This window comes from Musca domestica, unplaced genomic scaffold (assembly GCF_030504385.1).
Source record: "Musca domestica strain aabys unplaced genomic scaffold, Musca_domestica.polishedcontigs.V.1.1 18, whole genome shotgun sequence".
In the NCBI taxonomy this organism is placed as follows: domain Eukaryota; kingdom Metazoa; phylum Arthropoda; class Insecta; order Diptera; family Muscidae; genus Musca; species Musca domestica.
This window is the reverse complement of record NW_026712238.1, coordinates 4,180,153-4,205,609: the sequence shown is the minus strand read 5'-3', so window position 1 is coordinate 4,205,609 and position 25,457 is coordinate 4,180,153. Positions and strand designations below refer to the sequence as shown.

The 25,457-nt window shown below is 35.2% G+C and overlaps 1 protein-coding gene across 1 annotated transcript in view; it reads right to left on the bottom strand.

Moving 5' to 3' along the window:
- Window positions 1-25,457, bottom strand: part of LOC101891493 (GTPase-activating Rap/Ran-GAP domain-like protein 3) — a 295,890-nt gene that overhangs the window by 16,931 nt on the left and 253,502 nt on the right. The window contains exons 7-12 of the mRNA XM_059120865.1: window positions 24,129-24,366; window positions 20,306-20,404; window positions 13,077-13,180; window positions 9,092-9,221; window positions 8,731-8,840; window positions 6,666-6,818 (exon numbers count right to left, since the gene is read on the bottom strand). Of these exons, the coding sequence (XP_058976848.1) occupies window positions 6,666-6,818; window positions 8,731-8,840; window positions 9,092-9,221; window positions 13,077-13,180; window positions 20,306-20,404; window positions 24,129-24,366 (834 nt within the window). The remainder of the gene's footprint in view (window positions 1-6,665; window positions 6,819-8,730; window positions 8,841-9,091; window positions 9,222-13,076; window positions 13,181-20,305; window positions 20,405-24,128; window positions 24,367-25,457) is intronic.

Genomic DNA, 25,457 nt, shown 5'->3' with positions numbered 1-25,457 from the left:
CAAATATAGTACGCATTTGCAAACCACATCAGTATCTCAATTCCCGATACTAACATACACTTCAATATCAAATTTCAGGATTCCTTCAACTAATACCCACCTTAGCATACATATTTCCTTCATCTACTCCATATCTTAACCACAGTCACTAACAGTGACATCTATTTCAAATGTAAGGATTTCAGCTCTATCCTAAGATAGATACCTAAATATCAAATTAGAGGATTCCAGCTCTATCCCTTTACCCAATACCAAAATTAGTACAATTTGGTACTTTTGGTACAAATATGGGACGCATTTCCAAACCACTGCCAAATGTCAAACCTAGATACCATTAGTAATCTAAATATCAAATGTCAGAATTGTGTCTCTATCCTTTCACCCGACACCAAAGATAGTACAATTTTGGAAAGCACCTCCATATCTAAATTTCAGACACTAACAGAGACCCCATACCAAATTTGAGGATTCCCGCCCTATTCCTTCAACCAATACAAATTTAGTGCCATTTAGTAATTTTCGTATAAATATAGGACCACCGCCAAATCTCAAACCCAGATACCATCAATAATCTAAACTACAAATTTCATTATTATATGTCTATCCCTTCACACAATACCAAATATAGTACAATTTAGTACTTCTCGTACAATGGTATTGCACATTTTTGAAACCACCTCCATATGCCCAGCTAAACATGTACAGTGTCCCTTATATGGAATTTTAGAATTCAAGCCCTTTGTGAACAGAAAGAAATATCAAATTGTATAGTAAAATAGAACTATTTAGTACAATTTTGTATTTTTGGTACAATTATTGTACACATTTCCAAAACTACCTTCATATCTAAATTCAAGAAACCAACAGACCTCTCAATGTCTAATTTGTGAATTCCACCTCTTTCCCCCACGCAATACCAAATTTAGTTCCATTTTGTGCTTTTCATACAAATATAGGACGCATCCCAAACCACCGCCAGACCTAAAAACCACATACCATCAGTTATCTAAATATCAAATTCAAGCACTTTCTGTTCACCCAATACCAAATTGCTAAACTATCTAGTACTATTTAGTACTTTTCGTACAATTAGTATATATATCTGAAACCAGCTCCATGTCACAATTCCAGTTACCAACAGAGACCTAAAAATCAAATTTGAGGATTACAGACTTACCCCTTCTGCCAATTTGGTACTTTTCGTACAAATATGGGACGTATTTCCAAACCGCCGGGGGACGTATTCACCAAATCGCAAACCCAGATACCATCAGTAATCTAAATATCAAATTTCAGAATTGTATATTCCATCACCCTATACCAAACATAGTACAATTTAGTACTTTTCGTATAATTATAGTACACATTTCAGAACTATCTCCATATGTGCAGATACACATGTACAGCGTCTCTAATATGAAATATCACAATTCAAGCACTATCTGTTCACTCAAACTAAAGGGTACCAAATATAGTACTATTTAGCATTTTTCGTGCACTTATCGTACACATTTATAAAACTACCTTATTATCACAAACCTACCAAAAACAAGGTGCCAAATATAACATTTTGGCTTCAGCTAACCAAACTGTTATATACTTAGTACCATTAAGTACAGTACACTTAGTAGCTTCATATATCAAACTAACTTTCCAACCTTGATTCTCATACCAGATTTTAAATTTTTGGATCTATCCGTTCACATAATACCAAATTGTACCATTGTTAAATTTTGGTAGCACTTTAGAACTTTTCGTAACATTAAAGTTTGAATTTCCAAAAAAAAACATTTGGTACATCAATTCTGCACTGTCACTCCAAATTTCAGAATTCAAACTTGTTCCGTTTGTCCAACACAAAGTATTCAATTTTTAGTAAATTTTAGTACATTTAGTATTCTTTTGGTACGAATTTCTATAAGCCCAGCCTTATCACACATCTACGCACCAAGCCTGTTCTTTGTGCGAAATTTCAATATTCTAGCATCTGCCGTTTCGTCTTGGCGTTGATTATCAATCAATTATTTCTATTATTTTCTGGTCGCTCCTAATTTTTGGCATTTAGAAATTTGTAGCAGATATTTCCAATCAAATCAGCTGAAGTTTGGCATTTCGGGTTCTCACTAGTTAAAATTTCTAAATATATGCAGTATTTGATTTACTACCTTTATATCGCTACCTCCCGATTATCTGTATTTTGAGGGTCTCTGCCACAATTTTTTCATATATATTTTTATAGGTGAATGTAATTGTAACTTTTTAGTTTCATTATTTTGAAGTCTTCTGTCGCAATTTCGCACGAAGTCAGGTGTAATTTGATATTTCGGGTACTGATTATGTAGAATTTAATCTCGTAAAAACTTTCTTTATGGGTCGAATATTTGCCATATAAAGGAAGCCACCAAAATACGGGACGTGAATGGACAACAGTTGAGGTTTTTTTAAGTTAATGGGTTTACGACAACTCATTCCAGAATAATTTAAGATTGCATATTATATATCGTATATAATGGTAGGTCCGGTGAACTTAGTGCATTATTTTGAAATGACTTGGAACTTTCCATTTAATTCCCATAACACGTATACATAAAAACACAATCTCTTCCAGTGGGCAATCTTCCCAAAGAACTCTTACTGAAATCAAATGGCTTTCCAAAAATATTCATGTATCCAAAAAAAATCTCTGAGATATAAACCCCAAAATTCATATAAAATTCAATAACTGATTGAAATATCAATTTTCTTCTCCAAAGGAGTGTATTTGTTTGTCTCGCACCCTCACAAATTCCTCAAGGCATTGAAAGTATTGATGGAATGGAATATCTATTCGCCGACATAAAATTCAATTAAAAATTGAGGTTTATTTTGTGTATTTTGCATAATCGACTCCCCAAAAATTTTGCGCACACACATCTTGCGTGGACCCGCATCAAATTCAATACAATTTTCCAATAAAGGGGGTTTTTCAAAATCCAAATATTATCTTTCGTCTATACAAATAAACAAGGATAAACGTCGAATATGCGACTGTCGCAAGTAAATATTTACTTCGTATGTATTTAAATGTTCGAATCTTGGGAGCACTTTCAGCATCCTAATGTACATACATATGCTAAAATGCCAGCTTTATCCTTTCATATGAGCAAGCATTAAACATTGCGTCGATGTCAAATAATATGTCGTTCGCTGTTATGACATTTTACGTATGTAAATATGAAAATTGCTGAGATTTTGTGGCAACTGACACTTGTTGTAAAAGGCCTGTAGGAGTGACAAAGGCCTTAAACGCATTTTTGATGTTGTGTGTTTAGGTCGAAATACAATACATATTATCCTCTTGAATCATAAGTGTATCAAAAACATTTTAGATTTCGCATATGCTGGTAACCCCATTATTTATGGAGAGAAGCAGGCGATGCAAAAATGTAAGTTTCAATCATATCTAGTTTTGGTTTAACATTTCTTTAGACAAATCGCAACTCTTTCTTCTTCTTTGGCCATATGGCTAGAGAGGTCTCTTTGGACCAAATCCGTTTCAGGACATTTGAAGTTGATAGAGCGATGTCCGTCTGTCTGTCTGGCTGGTGCGTACGATTTATTATGAAATATAATCCTCTTTATAAGTGATACCATGCACTCTATAGCAATGTTATTGATATAAAATATTAAAATATCTCCGTGGAAATCTATTCAGAATTGGATATGACTCCCATATATTGGTTTCCTCAAATAGTTTCTTTTGCTACGGGAACTCTACTAAATATACATAGTATCATATAGTAGCCCTCGACCGACTTTAGATTTTTCCTTACTGGTTCGTTTTGATATTTCCTATATCCAGTGATATCTATCTTCTTATTCAGTATCTATAAAAGATTAAAATGTTTGTTTGTTTGTAATTTATGGACTCGAAAAACGGCGAACAGATGTTCCGGAAATTTTCCAAGTATATTTAAACATCGCCTGAAAGTAACATAGGCTATACACAGTTTTGATATTCCACTTGAAACTGGAGAGATGACATCAGAATCGGAGGTACCTCTTAAAAATTTAGATTTTATATGTACATATCTATTGATAGATTACATATAGAATCTACAAATTTGGAATACATAACGGAATTTGAAACAAAAATAAATTTTGCCAAATTATACTAAAATCGGGTCATATTTGGTTATAGCTCCCATATAAATTTTCTGCCGTTTTCACATATTTGATGCATCAAACACGATACGTATGTTCGCTTCCAATGAAATTTGCATGATCGTTTCAGATATATTTGCAAATCGTTTCAGATTTGGATATAGCTCCCATATTTATTTTCGGCCGATTTCATGTATGTAATGCACCAAACACGATATGGAGTCAGATGAAAAAACTGCAACCAACTTCAGACTGTTGTAATTTCTACGCAACTCGTCCGACAGCTGTTTAAATTATTCCAGTGACAGCTCATTATATTGTTTACAATCGTAGAAAAGCATTTTGGTGAGAATTTTCCAGACAAAAAGTTATTCGTGATGGAATTGCAGCGAGATTTCCTTATATTTGGCTAGAAAACCACAACTGGCCATTGTTAGAGCACACCAGCAGTTAAATGTGAATAAATCTTTTTTGTCTCGTACAACCGCTCGTTACCGTGATATTTATAGCGTAGTCCGACGTCAAGGAAGTGGACGGAAGAAAACAGCAACATCAGCAGAACTGCTTCAAAAAGTATAGAAGCGACTTGGCCGAAACCCGCGTCGCAGTGGCCGAAAAATGGCTCGTGAGCTGAACATATCGCAATATTCCATTCGGCAAATATTGAAAAATGAGCTCGGGGTAAAGCCATTGAAATTCCAAAAAGTGCAAGAGCTTTCGCCGCAAAGGTAAGAAAATAGACTCAGAGGAGCTAAAGAGTTGCTTCGCTTGGCCCAAAGTGACAAACTGGCTGTCTCCGATGATAAAACATTCGTTGTCCAGCAGTTTGTAAACAAACAAAATGATCTTGTTTACTTGCCAAAAAGGTCTTCTGAAAATGTGCACCTTCGGTTGGCCACCAGAACTCAAGCGTCGGCCATGGTGATGGTGTGGGCCGCCATAACAGCCGTATTAATCGACCGTCGCATCAGAATAAATGCCGAATATTACGCGAAAATATTCTGGAGGGTGTATTAAAATCTTGGGCACGCAAACATTTTGGCCGCAGACCTTGGACATTCCAACAGAACTCAGCACTATCGCACTCAGTACGCACCACCCAAGAATGGTTACAAAATGAGGTTCCTCGCTTCATTTCCAGTGCACAATGGCCACCAAAATCTCCGGATACCAATCCTTTGGACTATTGTGTCTGGAGTATTTTGGGAAGCAAGTTTGGCACTAAAAAATACCAAAGTGTCGATCACCTCAAGCAAGCGCTTCCCCGGGAATGGGCCAAAATACCTCAGAACAACTTTCGGACGGCGTGTGACGGTTTCAGTGGCCGTTTGAAGGCCATAATTCGTACCAAAGGTGATCAATGCGAACAAATCTAAACTTATTCTAAAATTTGCTGCTGTTTCCAACATATTTTGCTTTCAAAACAAAAATTAAAAATTATGGCGTTTGACTTTGTTGCAGTTTTTTTTTTTGATCTCACCCTGCATACTGAATGGGGTCTACGACAAACATTTAGGGATATTAAAACGGAATGACAATGTTAATATTCCTTCCTTTTTAAGGGGGAGGGAATAAAAAAGCAGTAAGTCCGGCCGTGCAGAAATTTTAATACCATCCACCATTTGGAAAGAATTTGCAAAATTCAGACAAAATGGTTGAAAAATACTGTAAATCAAATACGTGGACCTCTATATGAAATTTTTGTCTTAGGGTGTTACGATATTTAAATACGAAATTTGAAACAATTCCGGTGAATGATGATGCTAAAATCAGCAAAACACATGGAGTCTATACGAAGACGTGGACCTGTATGGCCCATTTTCAACACCAAAAGTTTTGTAGACTTTATATACCTCTGCGTAAAATTTTATCAACCTATTTCATTTCGTTCGGAAGCTATTCCACAGATGGTCAGACAGTTGGACGGACATCTCTAAATTGACATGGAATTTTATGCTGATCAAGAATGTATATACTCTGTGGACTATAATTTATATTTCGAAGTGTTACAAACGGTACGACAAACTTAATATGTCCTCCATACTATGGTGGAGGATATACAAATTGTAAAAATAACCTAGTACTACATAGTAGGTAATGGAACACAACTTTCGTTTCAATGTTAAATGTTATGAATATTTTAAAAATCAATCATATATTTGTATAAGGGTTTTTGGGGTTTATATCCGGGGGTTATTTTCTTGAAAGGATTAAAATAAGAAAACAATTCTTATTAAAACATACGATGTACTAAGCTTTTAGTTGATTCATCCCACTCCGTTTTTACACACTTTCCTTCTCGGTAAAAAATTAAATTGTTTATCCCAAATTTTTATTTAATCAAACCACACAATTGCTTAAAAATGAATTTCTAAAAGGCCCTTTTTTAAATACCTGGAAGGTCTAACTGCCTACTCGCTACCTTCGCACACAAATTTCCATAACTTTAACATGTGTAGGCTTTTGTTATCTTTCGAATACTCTACCCCCCTCCTTGTTTTGGTTTCCCAATGTAAACTTACCAATTTACTGTCACCAATGTAGTCTTCGTGCAAGTCTTTAATTAGCATTTCCAAGGTACGCTCGCGTTTCTGTGAAAATATAGGCGTTTGGAAGGTTGCCTTTTCAGCATTTATTAGTTTGACGAGTAAAAATTCACGAAATAAATTCACATCCTGGAATGGATAAAAGATGAGAAAAGGATTTATTAGAAAATGTAACATCATATTTTTTTTATGGAATAAATTAATATGAAATGTTGTTTTTTATGAATTTAATTTCCTCACATCATCAAGGTTCCTAGGCCGGAGTGGATTGTGATGTATAAAGTGGGATTTTATATTTTTTGGCAATAAAGTTTGATATAAACATTTTAATATTTAATAAATTTGGGTTACGGGATTAGGTAATGTGTGTGGGAACAGTAAGAAGGCTCTAGAAGGACATTTTGAAACACATCTGATTAAAGAATAAAGAATACTCTCCACCTTTTGGAACGAATTTGGCAATTCTCAAAAACAATAAAATCCGTTAAAAATTCTGTTAAAATCTTAAAAATACCGAACCTGCATGGACGACGACATGGACCTGCATAGGTAACTTTTGTCATAAGCCATTACAATCTTCAAATGCGAAACTTTAAAAAAAAATCGGTAAATAATGTAGCTAATATCAACAAAGTACCGAATATCGGTAGGTACACTTATATTTGGGCTATACGAAGACGTAAGCCTGCACAGACAATTTTCTGTCATAGGTTGTAGCATCCATTGCGAACTTCAGATACCAAATTTTAAACAATTCCGCCAAAATCATCAAAATATAGAATATAGTAAGGGGCTACACGAAGTCGAAGGCGTGGACCTGCCCAGAAAATGTTCTGTCATAGGCTGTAGTATCCACTACGAACATCAAATATCAAATTTGAAACAATTCCGGTGAATAATGTCGATAAAATCAACAAAGTACCGAATATCGGGAGGTACACCTATATGAGGGCTATACGAAGACGTATACCTGCACAGACAATTAATTATCTGTCATAGGCTCCAGTATCCACTACGAACATCAAATACCAAATTTGAAAGATTTCCAGTGAATGATGTCGCTAAAATCAACAAAGTACCGAATGTCGGGAGATACCCTTATATGGGGGATATACGAAGACGTAAACCTTCACAGACAATTTTCTGTCATAGGCTGTAGTATCCATTGCGAACTTCAGATACCAAATTTTAAACAATTCCGGTGAATAATGTCGCGAAAATCATCAAAATACCGAATATCGGGAGGTACCGTCATATGGGGGCTATAGGAAGACGTGGACCTGCACAGACAATTTTCTGTCTTAGGCTGCGGTATCCATTACGAACTTCAAAAAACACATATGAAACAATTCCGGTGAATAATGTCGCTTAAATCATAGAAATACCGAATATCGGGAGGTACCGTTATATGGGGGCTATATGAAAACGTGGACCTACATGGTCCATTTTCAATACCAAACGTCCTGCGGACATAATATACATTTGAGTAAAATTTTATTAATCTACTTCAATTCGTTCGGAAGCTAGAGTGATTTCCCCAGACGGGCGGACATATGCCGATCAAGAATATGTATATATATATATTTCGAGGTGTTACAAACGGAATGACAAACTTAATATACCCTCCATACTATGGTGGAGGGAAAGAAATCACTTTAAATATTATTTTTTTAATAACATCAGCAGAAAAGTGTTATCTCTCTACAAAATATGGAAACAATAAAATGCCTGCTGTTGTTAAACAATGACATGAAATGGTTTTTCTTTGTTGGCGATAATTATTAATTTATAAACAATTAATTAATTGCTCTTTTTTGCAGTTACATGCAAGTGACATATCCCTTTACTGCGATTCAGAGATATATCACGTTCATATAAAAAAAAAAAAAAAAAAACATATTATATATCGTATCGTAGATCCAAAAAAATCAATATTCTTTCTATATGGGTCAACATTGCTAGGGGTTTGTGTAAAAGTATGTGAAATTGTATGTGATTGTATTTGGTAACACACACATGTGTGTGTGTCATCGGCACTTACTGTAAATTCGGGTGGGTTTGGTAGCGTTGGACCAAATGGTGGCACATTCTCATCACAAAATATGGCCAAACGATAGGTTTGTTCATGTTTCGTAACTACCGCAAAAATATCTACAACAAAAACGGAAAAAAGACAAAAGAGTTATAAAATTTAAATTGAGTTTGCAACAACAAAAATTTGCACAAAAACAAAGCACATTGTACATTTGTATGTATGTCTGTATGTATGTATGAAGTAGATTCGATGAGTGTTCAGATGTTCAAATGTGTATGGAATGATGTTTTATTTATTTGTTTTTTTTTGCCGCTGTTATTTGCCGAATAGCTGGCGGTGGATGAGTGTTGTTCATTTTTCGACTTACGTGTAAATTGGCTTTTTATCCATGTGGGATCAAACATCGTTGGCAAAACGGTATCAACGTTGGGTGCCGTGCTTTGATCTATGAATACAATATTCACAATATCGTTACCAATGTGACGTTTTCGTTCAACCTGAAATGAAGAGGAATACGGGTGGCAATTTAGAATTTTTGGTTTGCAAAGAATCTATCTAAGTTACAAGGATGAAATCAGAATTGTTGAGTTGGTTTGGAAATATTCAATTTGGTAGTAGGCAATGGGAATCTAGAGTGGATTTTTTCAAATCGTTCTTTTGGAGGAGTCTTGAATGTCAAACACAGTGGGGTCTGGCGGCGCGAACTCCCAAGCAGTGCTGCATTTTGAGTCATTTTTTGTACATTTTATAGGGAAGGATCAAACATTTTTCTAAGCAAAATAAAGTTCTTGGAGTTCTTCTCTTTCCGATGAAACCTACTTCAGGACATTTGGGGTAAAACTAGCAATGTATGTCATGTAATTCGTGGTACCACCCAAAAATGGGCGACATTTTCAAAAAACAAATTAAAAACCAGGGAATGGTCAAAAGTCTGGCGGGGCCAAACCACTATGCGTATTTAGCAGAGCTCTCGTAACAAAAAAAACTTTATATTGGAAATATATGTGAGGTAGATCATACTAACTATGAACCTTATTTGAATGGGAATCATGGCTTTAGAGTAGTCACAATTTTGGAACTATATACAACACAGAATGGATTTTCAAAAAATTTGACAGTGGTCTTGTACCTCTAGTGCCAAATAACATTGTTGTATAAAGCATGATACGACTTTAATAAGGATTATATTTAAAAAATGTTTATTGGAACGATAGTTATACCGGACAGAGATTCACCAAGTGGAAAATTTCGGTTGAATATGAAGAAATTTATCCAATCTGGGCTGATATTACATATATACTGATCAATAACCGTAAAATGGGATGAAAATGTATATCGAAGCTATATAAAAATCTCAACCGATCACGATAAAATTTAGCAGTGGTATTATTGAGCGGTATCAAATATTATTGTTGTTGTGCATATTACGCATGTGAGGGACTTGAGCACCAAATCGGATGAAACATATATATGGGAGCTATAGCTATATCTGAAACGATTTTGGAAAATTTCATGTACATACTACTAAGCTGAATTCGGTCGGATGTGCCACAATACACTCCATTTGGGCTGATATTAGCCATATAGTGCACAAAAAAAAAAGACTGAAATCGGATAAAGGTATATATAGGAGCTATATCCAAATCTGCACTGATCTTTGATAAAATTTGGCAGAGGTATTTCAGGCTGTATCTGACATCTGGCATTAAAAAGGTTTCGTCCTTGGGCCAAATAAATATTGTTTGGAAACTTTCATCTCGATCGGTCAATAAATTCTACTTGCACTTTGTCCACAAAAATACATGGACAGTCGACGGACTGACAAGCATAACCTCATTCAGAAAGTGATTCTATGAAGATCCTCAAAAGTAACTATGGGCCTATCTCGCTTTCTTCTCCATGTTACACACAAATGCACAAAGATACCCCTTACCCTTACCATTATGTAGTGCAGGGTATAAATATCACTGTGTCCCTTTTTTAAAGTATATTCGGACATGATTATTCAAAACGTTCACACCATTTTACAAGAGATGGGATTATTCAAATTTTTAATCCTTTGCGGGAGAAGTGCCAGAAAGAGCGCTCCGAAAAATTTAGTCTCCACACTATATCTTCTGTTGGCAGCAATATATAAGGATGTGCAAAATATGGAAAAATTAGAAGTTCCATGGTTGCTTTCCGTTCAATCCCATCTTCACACTAGATCTTATATGGGAAAAAATATTGGAATGTGCAACATTTAAAGACAATCGGACTCTTATTCAAAATATTGAAATATTCCCGATCTCGATCTAAGTTTGATAATAATATTACGATATTATCGTGCGCACCAACTAGCCAGGCAGATAGACGGACGGACGTACGGACAACCCTAGATCGACTCCAAATGTCCTGAAACGGATTTCGTTCAAGGAAACCTAGGGTCTAAAGCCGTAATTTCATGCGGCACAGTTTGGTCATATCAAATGATATATACCCGCTGTAACAAAAGGTTCCATCATATGGGATGGTTTCCCTATGCAATTCCTCTGAAAATTTTAACATAAAGCAATAAAATAGCTAATTATTTGTAGCTATTTGAGAACGTGGACCCATGTATGTACATTATATTCTATCAGATAAAATGGTACCTTGTGTCAAGACCAAATACCAATTTTAAAATAATTCAGTTGAATGATGTTAAAATAAAATAATCAAAATTTCGATTATAGGGAGATGCTGTTATATGGGGCTATATTCTCAAAACAAAAAAAAAAAAATGAAACAAAAATGATGAAATTTCTTTTGATGCGTATTAACTATGAAGACTACAATATGTTCGAAGTCCTCTAATGTCCAACTCCATTTTTAATGACTTCGTTTTTTAAAAATATATAAAAGAGCCCTGTCCAGATGTTACCCTTACGTTTTTGACCCGGAGAATTCGGCCAATATTTACGGACTCCACCGTGTTGTTAGGTATTCAAAACAAATTCACACAAAAGTTGTGATCCAATTTACAGTTAAATATAATCCAATGGTCATCCAAAACGCTAGACTTCTTCCCTGTCCTTAACTCTCTTCTCATGCAAAATTCCGTATCGATTGGTTTCAGGAATATTTGGATCAGGAACATTTTCTCTTTTTGGTTCATTTGAACCCCTTAATAATTTGCGATCATCTCCAAAAGCAAGAGACTTCTTTCGTGAGGATCGGGCCATAATTGCGACCTATAGCTTGATTACAAATTAACATGGGTAGACGGACATACTTAGCTAGATCGACTCAGTTCGGCGAGATAGAAGGATCCATATATACTTTCCTATGTGGGAGACTAATATTTCGAGGGGTTACATAATTTTTAGCCCAATCAAATTTATAATACTCTCAACACATAGTGCTGCATGGTATAAGAAGGATGAAATAGGCTCTTTGGAGGGAACCTTAATCCAAAAATTTCAAATGTAAACTTTTAAACTTGTCTTCTATTTTTAGCACTTTTTTAATAATCTTTTGTTCCTGTAATATGTTTGTGTGTTATTGGTTTTTGAAAGGTCTCTGACACATATGCCAACTGAGAGGCTACAATTCGTTATTTGAGGTTAGCCTTACATCTTGGGTAAACATTGAGCATTTTAACAGATTTGCATATGTCGTTTATGTAATGGCAACCCCACTTTTTAAGGATTTTGAAGCCAATTGATTTGGTTCGGGTCGGTCGAATTTAATTCCAATTTGACTTGTTATAGTACATCGAATTAATCAATCCTTTTTCTCTTAAATCTGTGTCTTAATATTAACTCATTCTCTATGCTGTTATATTAAAATACAAATTTTTACATATCAAAGTGATTTAATTGCCGGGATTTATGAGCATTAACAATGATTTATAAACTTTTACTTTGTAATGTCTAATGCTAGCTCTTCTCTTCCTAACGACACAGATGTTGTTACAAGTTTGAAAAATATAAAACCTTCTTCTTGACCATTGGGTCATGTTTATGGTTTTCTGTTGCAAGTTGAAAAATGTTAGTGGTTTTTGACCTTTGCGATAAATCGTAAATGTTCCTTTGTCTTTTTCTCAACAAAATGAGCAACAAAAACCCCAATTGAAAACAAACCACTTATTTTATTATTAACAGACTTTAATACTTTAAGTCTTGCAATTTAAGAGTTTTCGTATCTCTGCCACAAGCGTTTCCAAAGTTTTTATTGTATTATTATTTTATTTTGCCTTCTTTAACTTCTTTAAGTCGACGATAACACAAATGGAGTGGAATTGTACAACTAATCTCTGTTGGGCCAACCACCCAGCAATTGTTGCTGCTGCTGTTGTTCATTTGTATCGTCTTCTTTGTCGTCGCACTCACCTGTTGTCGGTTATCCTTGGAAAAGGGCAAAAGTGTTGAAACATGAAACATTATTTCATGACCTTCATGTAGAGTATAGACCGAGTATTTACCAGTCATATCACCTGTAAGAGAACAAGATACAAAAAGGAAGAGAGAAGAGAAGAATTATTACACACTGAAAATTAAATTAATAAGATATATCAGGAGCACAACCACGATTCTGAACCATAACCTCTACATTCCTCAATGTCTAAGGTGAGAGGGACAATTCTCTGTGGAATTCCTTGATTCATAACAAACGATTACAAAACCCTTGTGTCCTTCGTTTTTTTGTGTTGTATTTTTTTGAAATGATATATTGTTAATGGGATAAATGTGAAGCCAGTGATACTGGGCGGAAACGGAAGATAACGTTATTTTAAGGTGTTATTACAAATGATGCCCTGATATGACAGGAAATATTATTATTATTTATACCATACAACACTATGTGTTGGGGGTATTATAAGTTTGATTGGGCCAAAAATTATGTAACACCTCGAAATATTGGTTTCCCACATAGGAAACTATTTATGGATCTTCCTACCTCGCCGAACTCAGTCGATCTAGCTATGTATGTCAGTCCATCTGTCCATGTTAATTTATAATCACCAAATTTAGAATGGAGGTGAGGCTAGAGCCAGGATAGAAGCCTATTGCTTTATATTCAGGGGTTGAAATAGACCAAAAACTGAAAAATTTCTTGATTTTGCAGTTGCTCTACAGGTCGCAATTATAGACCAATCGAAGCGAAAGTTAGCATGTGGCTAGAGCTTAGGGCTGGACAGAAGCCTTCCAATTTTGATGATTATCGCGAATTATTTAGTGGGTGAAATAGACCATAACATTTGTGTTAAATAAAAGTAAAATTTTCCATAAAACCGCGAATATTTTTAATCCCGGCGAAATCACAAATAGAGGAACAGGTCAATTCTGACCTTTGCGTAGATTTCGATAGTAAATATATCGGATATATATAGCGAAAATATACCATGTATATATACAAAGGAAGGGGATGAAAAATGTGACTAAATGTCCATCTTCGAACTTGACCTGCCGGAACATATTGAAAAAACTGCAACCAACTTCAGACTGTTGTCATTTCTAAGCCATTCGTCCGACAGCTATTAAAATTATATCAGTGACAGCTCATTATATTGTTTACAAGCGTACAAAAGCATTCTGGTGAGAATTTTCCAGAAAAAAGTTATTCGTGATGGAATTCAAGCGTGATAGTGTGATTTCTTTATATTTGGGTGGAAACCCACAAGTGGCTATCGTTAGAGTACTCCAGCATTTAAATGTCAACAAATCTTTTGTGTCTCGTACTATCGATCGTTACCGGGATATTGGTAGCGTAGTCCGACGTCAAGGAAGTGGACGGAAGAAAACAGCAACATCAGCAAAAATGGTTCGATAAGTAAAGAAGCGACATGATCGAAACCCGCATCGCAGTGGACGAAAAATGGCTCATGAGCTGAACATATTGCAATATTCCATTCGGCAAATATTGAAAAATGAGCTCGGAGTAAAGCCATTGGAATCCCAAAAAGTGTAAGAACTTTCACCGCAACAGAAAGAAAATAGACCCAAAAGAGCTAAAGAGTTGCTTCGCTTAGCCGAGATGGGTAAACTGCCTAATTTTGTTTTTTCCGATGAGAAGACAATCGTTGTCCAGCAGTTTGTTAACAAAAAAAAAATTGGTCGCGTTTACTTGCTAAAGAGGTCAGCTGAAAATGTGCATCTTCGGTTGGCCACCAGAACTTAAGCCCCAGCTGTGGTGATGTCGTGGGCCGCCATAACAGCCGATGGTCGCTCTCCGCTCGTATTAATCGACCGTGGCATCAGAATAAATGCCGAATATTATCGCGAAAGTATTCTGGAGGATGTATTTAAGCCTTGGGCACGCAAACATTTGGTCGCAGACCTTGGACATTACAACAGGACTCAGCACCATCGCATTCAGGCCACCAGAATCTCCGTATAAAAATCCGTTGGTCTATTGTGTCTGGAGTATTTTGAAAATTAAGGTTGGCACTAAAAAATACCAAAGTGTCGATCACCTCAAGCAAGCGCTACGCCAGGAATGGGCCAAAATACCGCAGAGTAACGCTCGGGGAGCGTGTGACGGTTGCATTGGCCGTTTGAAGGTCATAATTCGTGCCAACAGTGACCGATTCGAACAAATCTAAACTTATTCTGAAATGTGATGATATTTGCTTTCATTGAATAAATTATATGGGAGCTTCACGATGACATAAATTTGTGTGCACAATTTTCTGTTATGGATGAGGTATCAAGTGCGAACTCCAAATTTCGAATTTAAAAAAAATTCTAGTTAAAAGTGTGGCAAAATACCACATATATGGAGGTATGGGAGCTATAGGAAGATGTGGGCCTGTATAGACAATTTTCTGTCATAATAGATAATACAAACCCACTACACACTCCGAATATCAAACTTGAAACAGTTCCGCTTCTGTCAAAGGAGCGAACTCCAAGTACCAAATTTAAAACAATTCCAGTGTGACACAAATCATCAACATACCAAATATCTGGATGTACAGTTTTATGAGGGCTATTCGAAAACGTTGACCTCTATAGCCAATAATCTGCTATAGGAGGCGGCGCCTACCATGAACTCCAAATCCAGGAACTATGCCTTGTCCCATTTTCAATACATGTCCTGCAGACATAAAATATATGTGAGTAAAATTTTATAAACCGACAGCCTTTCGCTCGGAAGCTAGATGGAAGATGTCATAAGCCAATCCTGATGATTTTTTATGCAATACAGGATCATTGTTTTATACTCTTATATTAAAATTAAAATTAATATTTCTTCTCGTGATACTATCTCAAATATGTGCAGAATATTTCCTCTTTTGCCAGTGACGTAAAAAATACCGAGTACAATTTGAAGGAAAAATTAGAAACTATTTTCGCGTTGGAAACATTTATGCAAATATGTTCGTGATATATAATGGAAATAAAGAAATCTGTACTTTGGTGACGCAAACCGAAATTAGACAAAGAATTAGTTTGTCCTTGACCTGTATTCCGAGACCTATATTAGAATTTAATAACCAATAATTTTGTGGAAAATTTTAATATGCACTTCTCTGTTTTAAAAAGTCTTTCTAACTATTTTTTGTCAAATTTTTCCATGATCATCTGAGTTTTTTCTAAAATTTTTGGGGGAAAAATGTAGCATAGTGTTATTTACAAACCCAATTTTTATTTAGACCAGTTATGTATTCCAACATCTTGAGGGCTTCCTTCATTCTAGTCTAAAGGTGTTCAGATCTACATACAATTTAATGCACTATATCCGTGGTTTATTTATTAAAGGGTACATTCAGGTCCATTTAAGAAATAGTATCCTTGTAACGATAACACCAGTAATTGGTGTAATTATATTCTAGTAATATTTTGATACTGATGGAATAATAAGTGTTTTTTAATCCAATTCTCCTTAAAGATATTTAAAGTTAACTTAAATTCCTCATTCAACAATATTTAAATTCTGCAAAAAAAAAAAAAAAAAAAAAAAGAAGAGAAAAACGAAACATCTGTGAAGGTTTTACAATGTCTAACCCCGCAAACTATAGACATTTGACATGTTTCACATCAGCTCTACACATTTCTCCTACCCTCTAACCCCCCATAGCAAATCCGAATACTAAATGAAGATGGCTGACTAAAGGTTATAATAGCATATTTCATGGCACAACACGTTGAAGACAAATGTTTAACATTACACACTTGTATTACAGGCAGGCACGAAGATTTCTACGAGTTTTTCTTCTTATTCTCTTCCTATCCATAGGCAAGAAAAATAATCAAGAAACGAAAAAACAGAAACGTAAACTATAAAATCTTCTGGGTAAGGCATAAAAGCATTGCAGTTCTCTTGATTTCGAGGGGTAAGTCCATTTGAAGATGAAAAAGAATGAAACAAAAATTAAAAAAAACACAAGATGAAGAATAACACGAATGCTATAGTTAATGTAGCTGTACCCAGGATGAACAAGAGTAATTTAAAGAAAACTTGTTCTTGTATTTATTTGAAGTCTAATTTGAGTATGGGCCATTCCATAATGTTGTTGCAATAAACTGAATATACTTCTCTGAGGTCAAAGGTTACTTCTCTGTTTCAAAGGTTTCAACAATTATATATGGCAGTTTGACAGTAGTAGTTGCACTATATGTCTTAATATTCTAATTTGAAACTGCATTAGACTTTAGAGCAATCGCCATATAGGTTCTGCCTAAAATAAAGCCTATTCTATGAGCTTTGTTAAAAACTAGCACTGCACAAAATAATTTAATTTTTCCTTAATTACAGGTAACTGCAGCTAAAAAACAAGTAAGCAAAGGCTATATTCGTGCGGGACCGACCATGCGTTTCAACACCAAAATATATTGGAAAACCTCCTTAGGTCCAAACACATTTTAGTCGGTTATTTTAAATAATGCTATACTGCCTAATAAACAATGCTATATATTCACTTTTGTTCTTAACCGGGGCTATTTTCCTTATATTTATACACAATGTCGTGCTGATAGGGACCTCAAACAATTTCACACAAAAGTTGTGGTCTATTTTTCACGATAACTATAATTCACGGATCGTCAAAATGCTGCACTTCTGCGCTGTCCTAACCCCTAACTTAATGCAAAATTCCGTGTCGATTGAGTTTTAATGGTGACCTGTAGAGCCTCTTCAAGATCAGGAAAGTTTTAATTTTTGGTACATTTGATCGCCTAAATATATATCTCGAAAAACAATAGACTTCAACTTCGGAATTTGGAGAGTTTACACAACACTTCAACAGCTTCTCGAGTCCTGAACAAAGGAAATCTATATTTTTATACCTTTCCCTTACCGTGGAGGGTATATTAAGTTTCTCATTGCGCATATTGTATATTGCGCATGTATATTCTTGATCAACATGAAATACTATGTCAATTTAGTCATGTCCGTCCGTCTGTGGAGATCACTCTAGCTTCCAAACAATATTATGAAGACAGATGAAATTTTAATAAAATGGTAATAGGTCTACAGAACATTTGGTTTCTGGAGGAATGGGTCATTTAAACTTTTCAACGGAATTGTTTCCAATTGGGTATTTTTTCATGTTCATGACTGGTACTACCTTCTATGACAGAAAATTGCCTGTACATATCCCCGAACCAATGCCTGAACCAAACTTCAGACTGCTGTCATTTCTAAGCCACTCGTCCGACAGCTGTAAAATTATTCCAGTGACAGATCATTATATTGTTTACAAGCGTACAAAAGGATTTTGGTGATAATTTTCCAGAAAAATTGTTATTCGTGATGGAATTCAAGCGAGATAGTATGATTTCTTTATATTTGGCTGGAAAACCACAAGTGGCTATTGTTGGAGCACTCCAGCATTTAAATGTGAATAAATCTTTTGTGTCTCGTAGCCCGACGTCAAGGAAGTGGACGGAAGAAAACAGCAACAGCAGAAATGGCTCGAAAAGTAAAGAAGTGATTGGATCGCAACCCGCGTCGCTGTGGTCGAAAAATGGCTCGTGAGCTGAACATACCGCAATATTCCACTCGGCAACTATTGAAAAAAGAGATCGGGGTAAAACCATTAAAATTCCAAAAAGTGCAAGAATTTACGCCGCAACAGAAAGACAATAGACTCAAGAGAGCTAAAGAGTTGCATCGCATGGCCGAAAGAGGTGAACTGCCGAATTTGATCGAGTTTAGATCGAGGTCAGCTGAAAATGTGAACCTTTGGTTGACCACCAGAACTCAAGCACCAGTCATGGTGATGGTGTGGGCCGCCATAACAGCCGTATTAATCAACCGTGGCATCAGAATAAATGCCAAATATTATCGCGAAAATATTCTAGAGGGTGCATCAACAGGACTCAGCACTATCGCACTCAGCACGCGCCACGAATAAATGGTTACAAAATGAGGTTCCTCGCTTCATTTCCAGAGCACAATGGCCTCCAAAATTCTCCGAATACCAATTCGTTGGACTATTGTGTCTGGAGTCTTTTGGAAAGCAAGGTTGGCACTAAAAATACCAAAGTGTCGATCATCTCGATTACCTCGCCGGGAATGGGCCAAAATACAGCAGAGCAACATTCGGGCAGCATGTGACGGTTCCATTGGCCGTTTGTTTGTTTCATGTTACTTTCATGTATCAAAAAAAAAACCTAAGCATTTTTCGCGTTTTGTTTTACAACATTGTTATTATTGTTTTCTTGATATGTGATATAAATAGAGATTTCTTTTCTTTGGTGACTCATAGTGAAATTTGATGAAGAATATTTTTGTCTTTAACGGCATCCTTGTAAAATGATTATTTATTGAAAATGTTTGCACAAACTCACCCAAAGTATGACTTTAACCCTTTTAAAATGTTTTGACTTGCTACGATCCCGTTCAAAGGCAGTTTTCAACAATATTTAAAAAAAGGACCAACAAGACAACTTTTTTACACTCGCTCGAGGGTTAAAATTTTCGATTAAAAAAATTGTTTGTATTTTTATCTGCAATATTGTCGAAGACACCAGCGTACGAATTTAGAGGAAACTTAATACGAAAATTTCTAAAAGTGTCCCTTCTATTTAGGTTACTTTGCGATTGAAATTTTAAAGCGCCTATACACTTTTTTTAGCTCTACTTTCATATTCTGCTGGAATTTCTCCGTAATTATGGAAAAATTAAAATTTGTCGCATAGTGTAATCTGAGACAGTATGCCATATTACCCTTTTGCATAACTATATGATACAATTTTATGCATGAAAAAGACTGCAATATTTAAAATATTTTTCCTGCGTACAGAATTTCATGTAAAATATTAGGATCAGATCTATGGAGGAAAGTAATAATGAGAAAATTTGATTTTTAAATTGGAAATTAATACCTTATTTTTAAACCACTAGTAATCCCAATAACTTGAAGAGCTATATCATTTCAGTTATAAGGGTTTCAAATATGCAGAGACTTGATTGTAGGGTATTCCACAAATCAATTATTTGTTGTATATTATCCTTATTCGAGACATTGAAATATATTTCAAAATAATTGATTTTTTTTTTTTTTTTGATTCATACATGAAGAAATCTCCTTAACCACAAATCTATTTCAAGTGGTTAGTCCCATATACCTACATCTTGTACTTCTTAGCCTCATCTCCAACAACATACTTACCTTTAACATCTAAACCGCCACGAAAGCGATCCCATCCTTTTAGGCGCACACGTTCACCCAACACATCTAAAAAGTCTTCAAAGTCTGGACTGGATTCCTCTGGAAGAAGAGGAAAAAAAGAAGAAATGTTTTAAAAAAGAGGCAAAACAAATAATAAACCAAACACACAGGGACCGATTAAAGGCTTCTTGGTTGTGAAAGAAAGAAAAAACACACAACTACATAGAAATATAAATAAAGAAATTCCTGCTTAGAAAATATTAAAGAAACATAAGGCAGAACAAAAGACTTTTTTAGACAATGCCGGTCTATGACAAAAGGGATACATTAATAATGCGCCAACAAGTAATAAAACCTGTTACAAAGCAGGGAATTGCTTCTATGTACCATGCCATGCCATTGTCAAGTGAATTTGAAAGCAAAACAAAAACTGAAAATTAAATTCTTGGCAAGGAAGTTCATAAAGAAACCTAAGAATGCATTAAGAACATATTAAACGATTTTAATTTTAAATCTGTTAGGCTATTCATTGACCGAAAGGCTGATTAAGGATCTTATTTTGTTAAAGTCATTGTGTGTTTTTTTTTTTTTATAAATTAAATATAATTAAATGGGGTTCTTAAATGATTCTTGTAAATTTTCAAAATGAGTGGGTGACAAGTGAATTTTGATATTTCGAGAGGAAAAAAAAAATAAATCAATTTATTTTTGTACTGATTATTAGTTATAAATAAATATAATTTTAAAATCAATTATATAAACATATCACATAAAATTTTGAATATTGACCTATTTCCGTATATCTACATAAAGATCATACCTCTTATAAAAAATATTGGCATATTGAGAAATTTTACAAAAAAAGCCATTCAATATGAGATATTGAAATATTACTAACCATTGAATGTTTTTTTATATACCCTACACCTCATAATACCCGTCTTTGTGCATTTGTCTGTAACAGGGAGAAGGAAGCGAGATAGACCCACAGTTACCTTTGTATCTTCATAACATCACTTTCTGAGTCGATTTATGCATGTCAGTCCATCCGTCCGCCTGTCCATGTATTTTTGTGACCAAAATGAAGGTCGCATTTATTATCCGATTGACATGACATTTTCCAAACAATATTTATTTGGCTCAAGGACGAACCCTATTGAAATTGGGTACAATCAGTTCAAATTTAGATATAGATCCCAACCGATTTCGGTTTAATTGTGCACCAAATGCCCAACATCAGTTAAAATGACCTGAATCTGGAGAAAATCGGTTCAGATATAGCTACACCTCCCATATACATGGTGAGATAAAAAACTGCAACAAAGTCAAACACCATAATTTTTACTTTTTTCTTAATTTTTATTGAATGAAAGCAAAAAAAATCGGAAATAGCATAAAATTTTAGAATAAGTTTAGATTTGTTCGAATTGGTCATCTTTGGCATGAATTATGGCCTTCAGTAGCCAATGAAACCGTTACACGCTGCCCGAATGTTGCTCTGCGGTATTTTGGCCCGGCGAAGCGCTTGTTTGAGGTGATCGACACGTTGGTATTTTTTAGTGCCAACCTTGCTTTTCAAAATACTCCAGACATAATATTCCAACGGATTGGTATTTTGGTGGCCGTTGTACGTTGGAAATGAAGCAAGGAACCTCTTTTTGTAATCATTCTTGGGTGGCGCGTGCTGAGTGCAATGGTGCTGAGTTCTGTTGGAATGTCGAAGATCTGCGGCCAAAATGTTTGCTGGCCCAAGGCTTTAATACAGCCTCCATAATATTTTCGCGGTCGATTAATACGAGCGTAGAGCGACCATCGGCTGTTATGGCGGCCCACACCATCACCATGGCCGGCGCTTGAGTTCTGGTGGTCAAACGAAGGTACATATTTTCAGCTGACCTCATTGTCAAGTAAACACGATCACTTTGTTTGTTTACCAAATGCTGGACAACGAATGTTTTCTCATCGGGAAAACCAAATTCGGCAGTTCGCCACTTTCGGCGAAGCGAAGCAACTCTTTAGCTCTTTTGAGTCCATTTTCTTTCTGTTGCGGTGTAAGTTCTTGCACTTTTTGAAATTTCAATAGCTTTACTCTGAGCTTATTTTTCAATATTTGCCAAATGGAATATTGCGATATGTTCAACTCAAGAGACATTTTTCGGCCACTGCAACGCGGGTTTCGATCAAGACGCTTCTTTACTTTTCGAACCATTTTTACTTCCTTGACGTCGTGCTACGCTACCAGTATCACGGTAACGAGTGATGGTACGAGACACAAAAGATTTATCCACATTTAAATGCTGGCGTGCTCTAACGAAATCCACTTGCAGTCTTCCAGCCAAATATAAAGAAATAACACAATCACGCTTGAATTCTATCACGAATAACTTTTTTTCTGGAAAATTCTCACCAAAATGCTTTTGTACGCTTGTAAGCAATTTTATGAGCTGTCACTGAAATAATTTTAACAGCTGTCGGACGAGTGGCTTAGAAATGACAGCAGTCTGAAGTTGGTTGCAGTTTTTTTATCTCACCGTGTTTAATGTTTCAGCGGATTTGGTATTTAAGTCCCTCACATTCGTAATAGGCACTACACAACAATGATATTTGATACCAGATAACTTATGGAGATCTGAAATACCTCTGTCAAATTTCATCGCGATCGGATCAGATTTGGATATAGCTCCCATCCCGATTTCTGGTTCATTATGCCCCAACTGACTAATTTCCGTCGAGCCGACTTCAACCTAAAAACGAGTTCTTCAAGTTTTGGGAAAAACGGTTCAGATAAAGCTGCAGCTTCCAAATATATATTTTGCATCCAGTTTGGGGGTTTAAATCGCTCACATGCGCAATATGCACTCCTTGACAATGATCTTTGGAACCAGATATCAGATACAACCCACAAATAAGCGCCCAAAATTTTGTCAAGATCGATTCAAATTTGGATATATCTCCGATGTATATTTTTATTTATCCGATTTAAGGTTTTTTTGTGGACCAAATGACTAATGCTAGCCTAATGGAGTGAATTTTGGTACTTCCGACCAGAAACAAGTAATTAGAATATTGGTGAAGATCGGTTCAGATATGCCTATAGCTCCCATATATATGTTTTATCCGCTTGGGTGTTTAAGTCCCCCACATGCGTAATATGCACTCCACAACAAGGATATTTGACACATCTACCAAATTTTATCGAGATCGGTTTAAATGTTTGTATAACCTCTATACACAGTTTCATCCGATTTTACTCTTGTCTGTCATGTAATATCAACCCCAATTGGATAGATTTTTTTAAAATTCAATCGAATTTTTCCACTTGGTGAACCTCGGTCCTTTATATCTATTGCTCCAATGGATATTTGTCGGTATAATTCTTATTGAAGTCATATCTGGCACAATACAGCAATGTTTTTCGGTATTAGAGGTACAAAAGCCTACGTAAAATTTGTTTAAAATCGATTCAGATATGGATATAGTTTCCAAATTGTGATTACTCTAAAGCCATGATTCGCATTAAAATAAGGTTCATAGTTGTTATGATCTACTTCATATAAATCTCTAATATAAAGTATTTTTTTTTTGTTACGGGAGCTCTATTAAATACGCCTACTTGTGGAGGGTGTCATATAGACGCCCCCGCCCGACTTTTCACTTTTCCTGGTCAAATGTCCCACAAATTTCTGAATGAAATTGTAATACCATTTAATATTTCATTGAAAATTTTAAAAAGGACATATTTAAAAAAAAAAAAACATTCATCTTCTAATTCACATGAATTAGTACATTTCAAATCATTTCTCTCTTGCATTATCCTACTTACGATTACTTAACATCTCATCATCACAGCACTGTCCCGGCTTCTTGTATACAACGCCAAATTTGAAATTAACTGAGCCTTCTTGCTCTTCAAGCAGCAGCAAATCCTTTTGAATGTCAGCTGCAAAAATCTCCTTAGGATTTTTCATTGTCGATGCATCGATGCCACTGAAGTGTGTTAGGATTTGTTTAACAGTGAGTTTTTGATTGGCCTGATACGGCAATGCAATCTTCTGGGTACCCTGAAATAGATGGAGAGAAATAGACAGAATAAGTAAAAAAAAAAAATATGGGAGAATTGTTAGAAGAGCATTAAATAGAAAACAAAATAGAAAACAAAAAAAAAACAAAAAAGAATGTATAAACTAGCAGCGTTCGATTGTGAAATCCATCAAAAACATATTAAGTACAATTGAACTATTGTTGGACAATGTAAAAAAAAAAACAAAAAATTGAAAAAGCGAACAAAATGTCCAAGTGGAAAATCTGAATTGCGGCAAGAGGAAGAGAAAAACTTTTAAATATTTTTATGTTTTATAGTATGTCGATAGATTGAATTCAAATTGCCGACAAATCCCACAAATGAATAGACTTTTTAAATTCTGAAGTGTTTTGGTGTTTGAAACATATGATATTATATTTCATTCTATCATCTTTTCACCTCACGTGGACTTGTCTAACTTTTACAGGACATACATTGTTAACTCAAACATTTTTTTCCAGAGAGAAACTCGTTACATTTTTGGGGCTAGATATATTTTGATAAAATTGATGGGCAAAACTGATTTAATGTTGAAATTTAAAATACATTGAAAATCAATACCTTACATATTATAATTGTTATATACGCACTTTTTGTCTAAAAAATATTTCTACAAAAATGGGTATATGAGAACAAGTAGCTTGTGTATTTTTCAAGCTCTCTTCCTACTCTGTATACTAAATTTAGTATTATTTAGTACCCGTTATAGAACGTATTTGCAAACTGACCTCATTACCTAAAATCTACACACTTACGGTGATTCTAATACTAATATGTACATTCCAGCTCAATTCATACACTCCTAACCGCTTTAAGTACTATTCGTACACTTTATAGTACATATCCAAAACCTGTATATTGTCTAAAAAAAAGTTACACTTATAGCTAAACACATGAGTTCAGGTCTATTCCTTCTCTCATATCACTATTCGCACACATTATAGCATAGATTTAAAAGTTCACCCTTTATCTAAACGCTACTCACAGTCACAGTGATTCCTATACCAATATTCTCAATTCTAGTTCTTTTCCTCCATTCTATATCAAATTGAGTACCATTTTCGGCACACA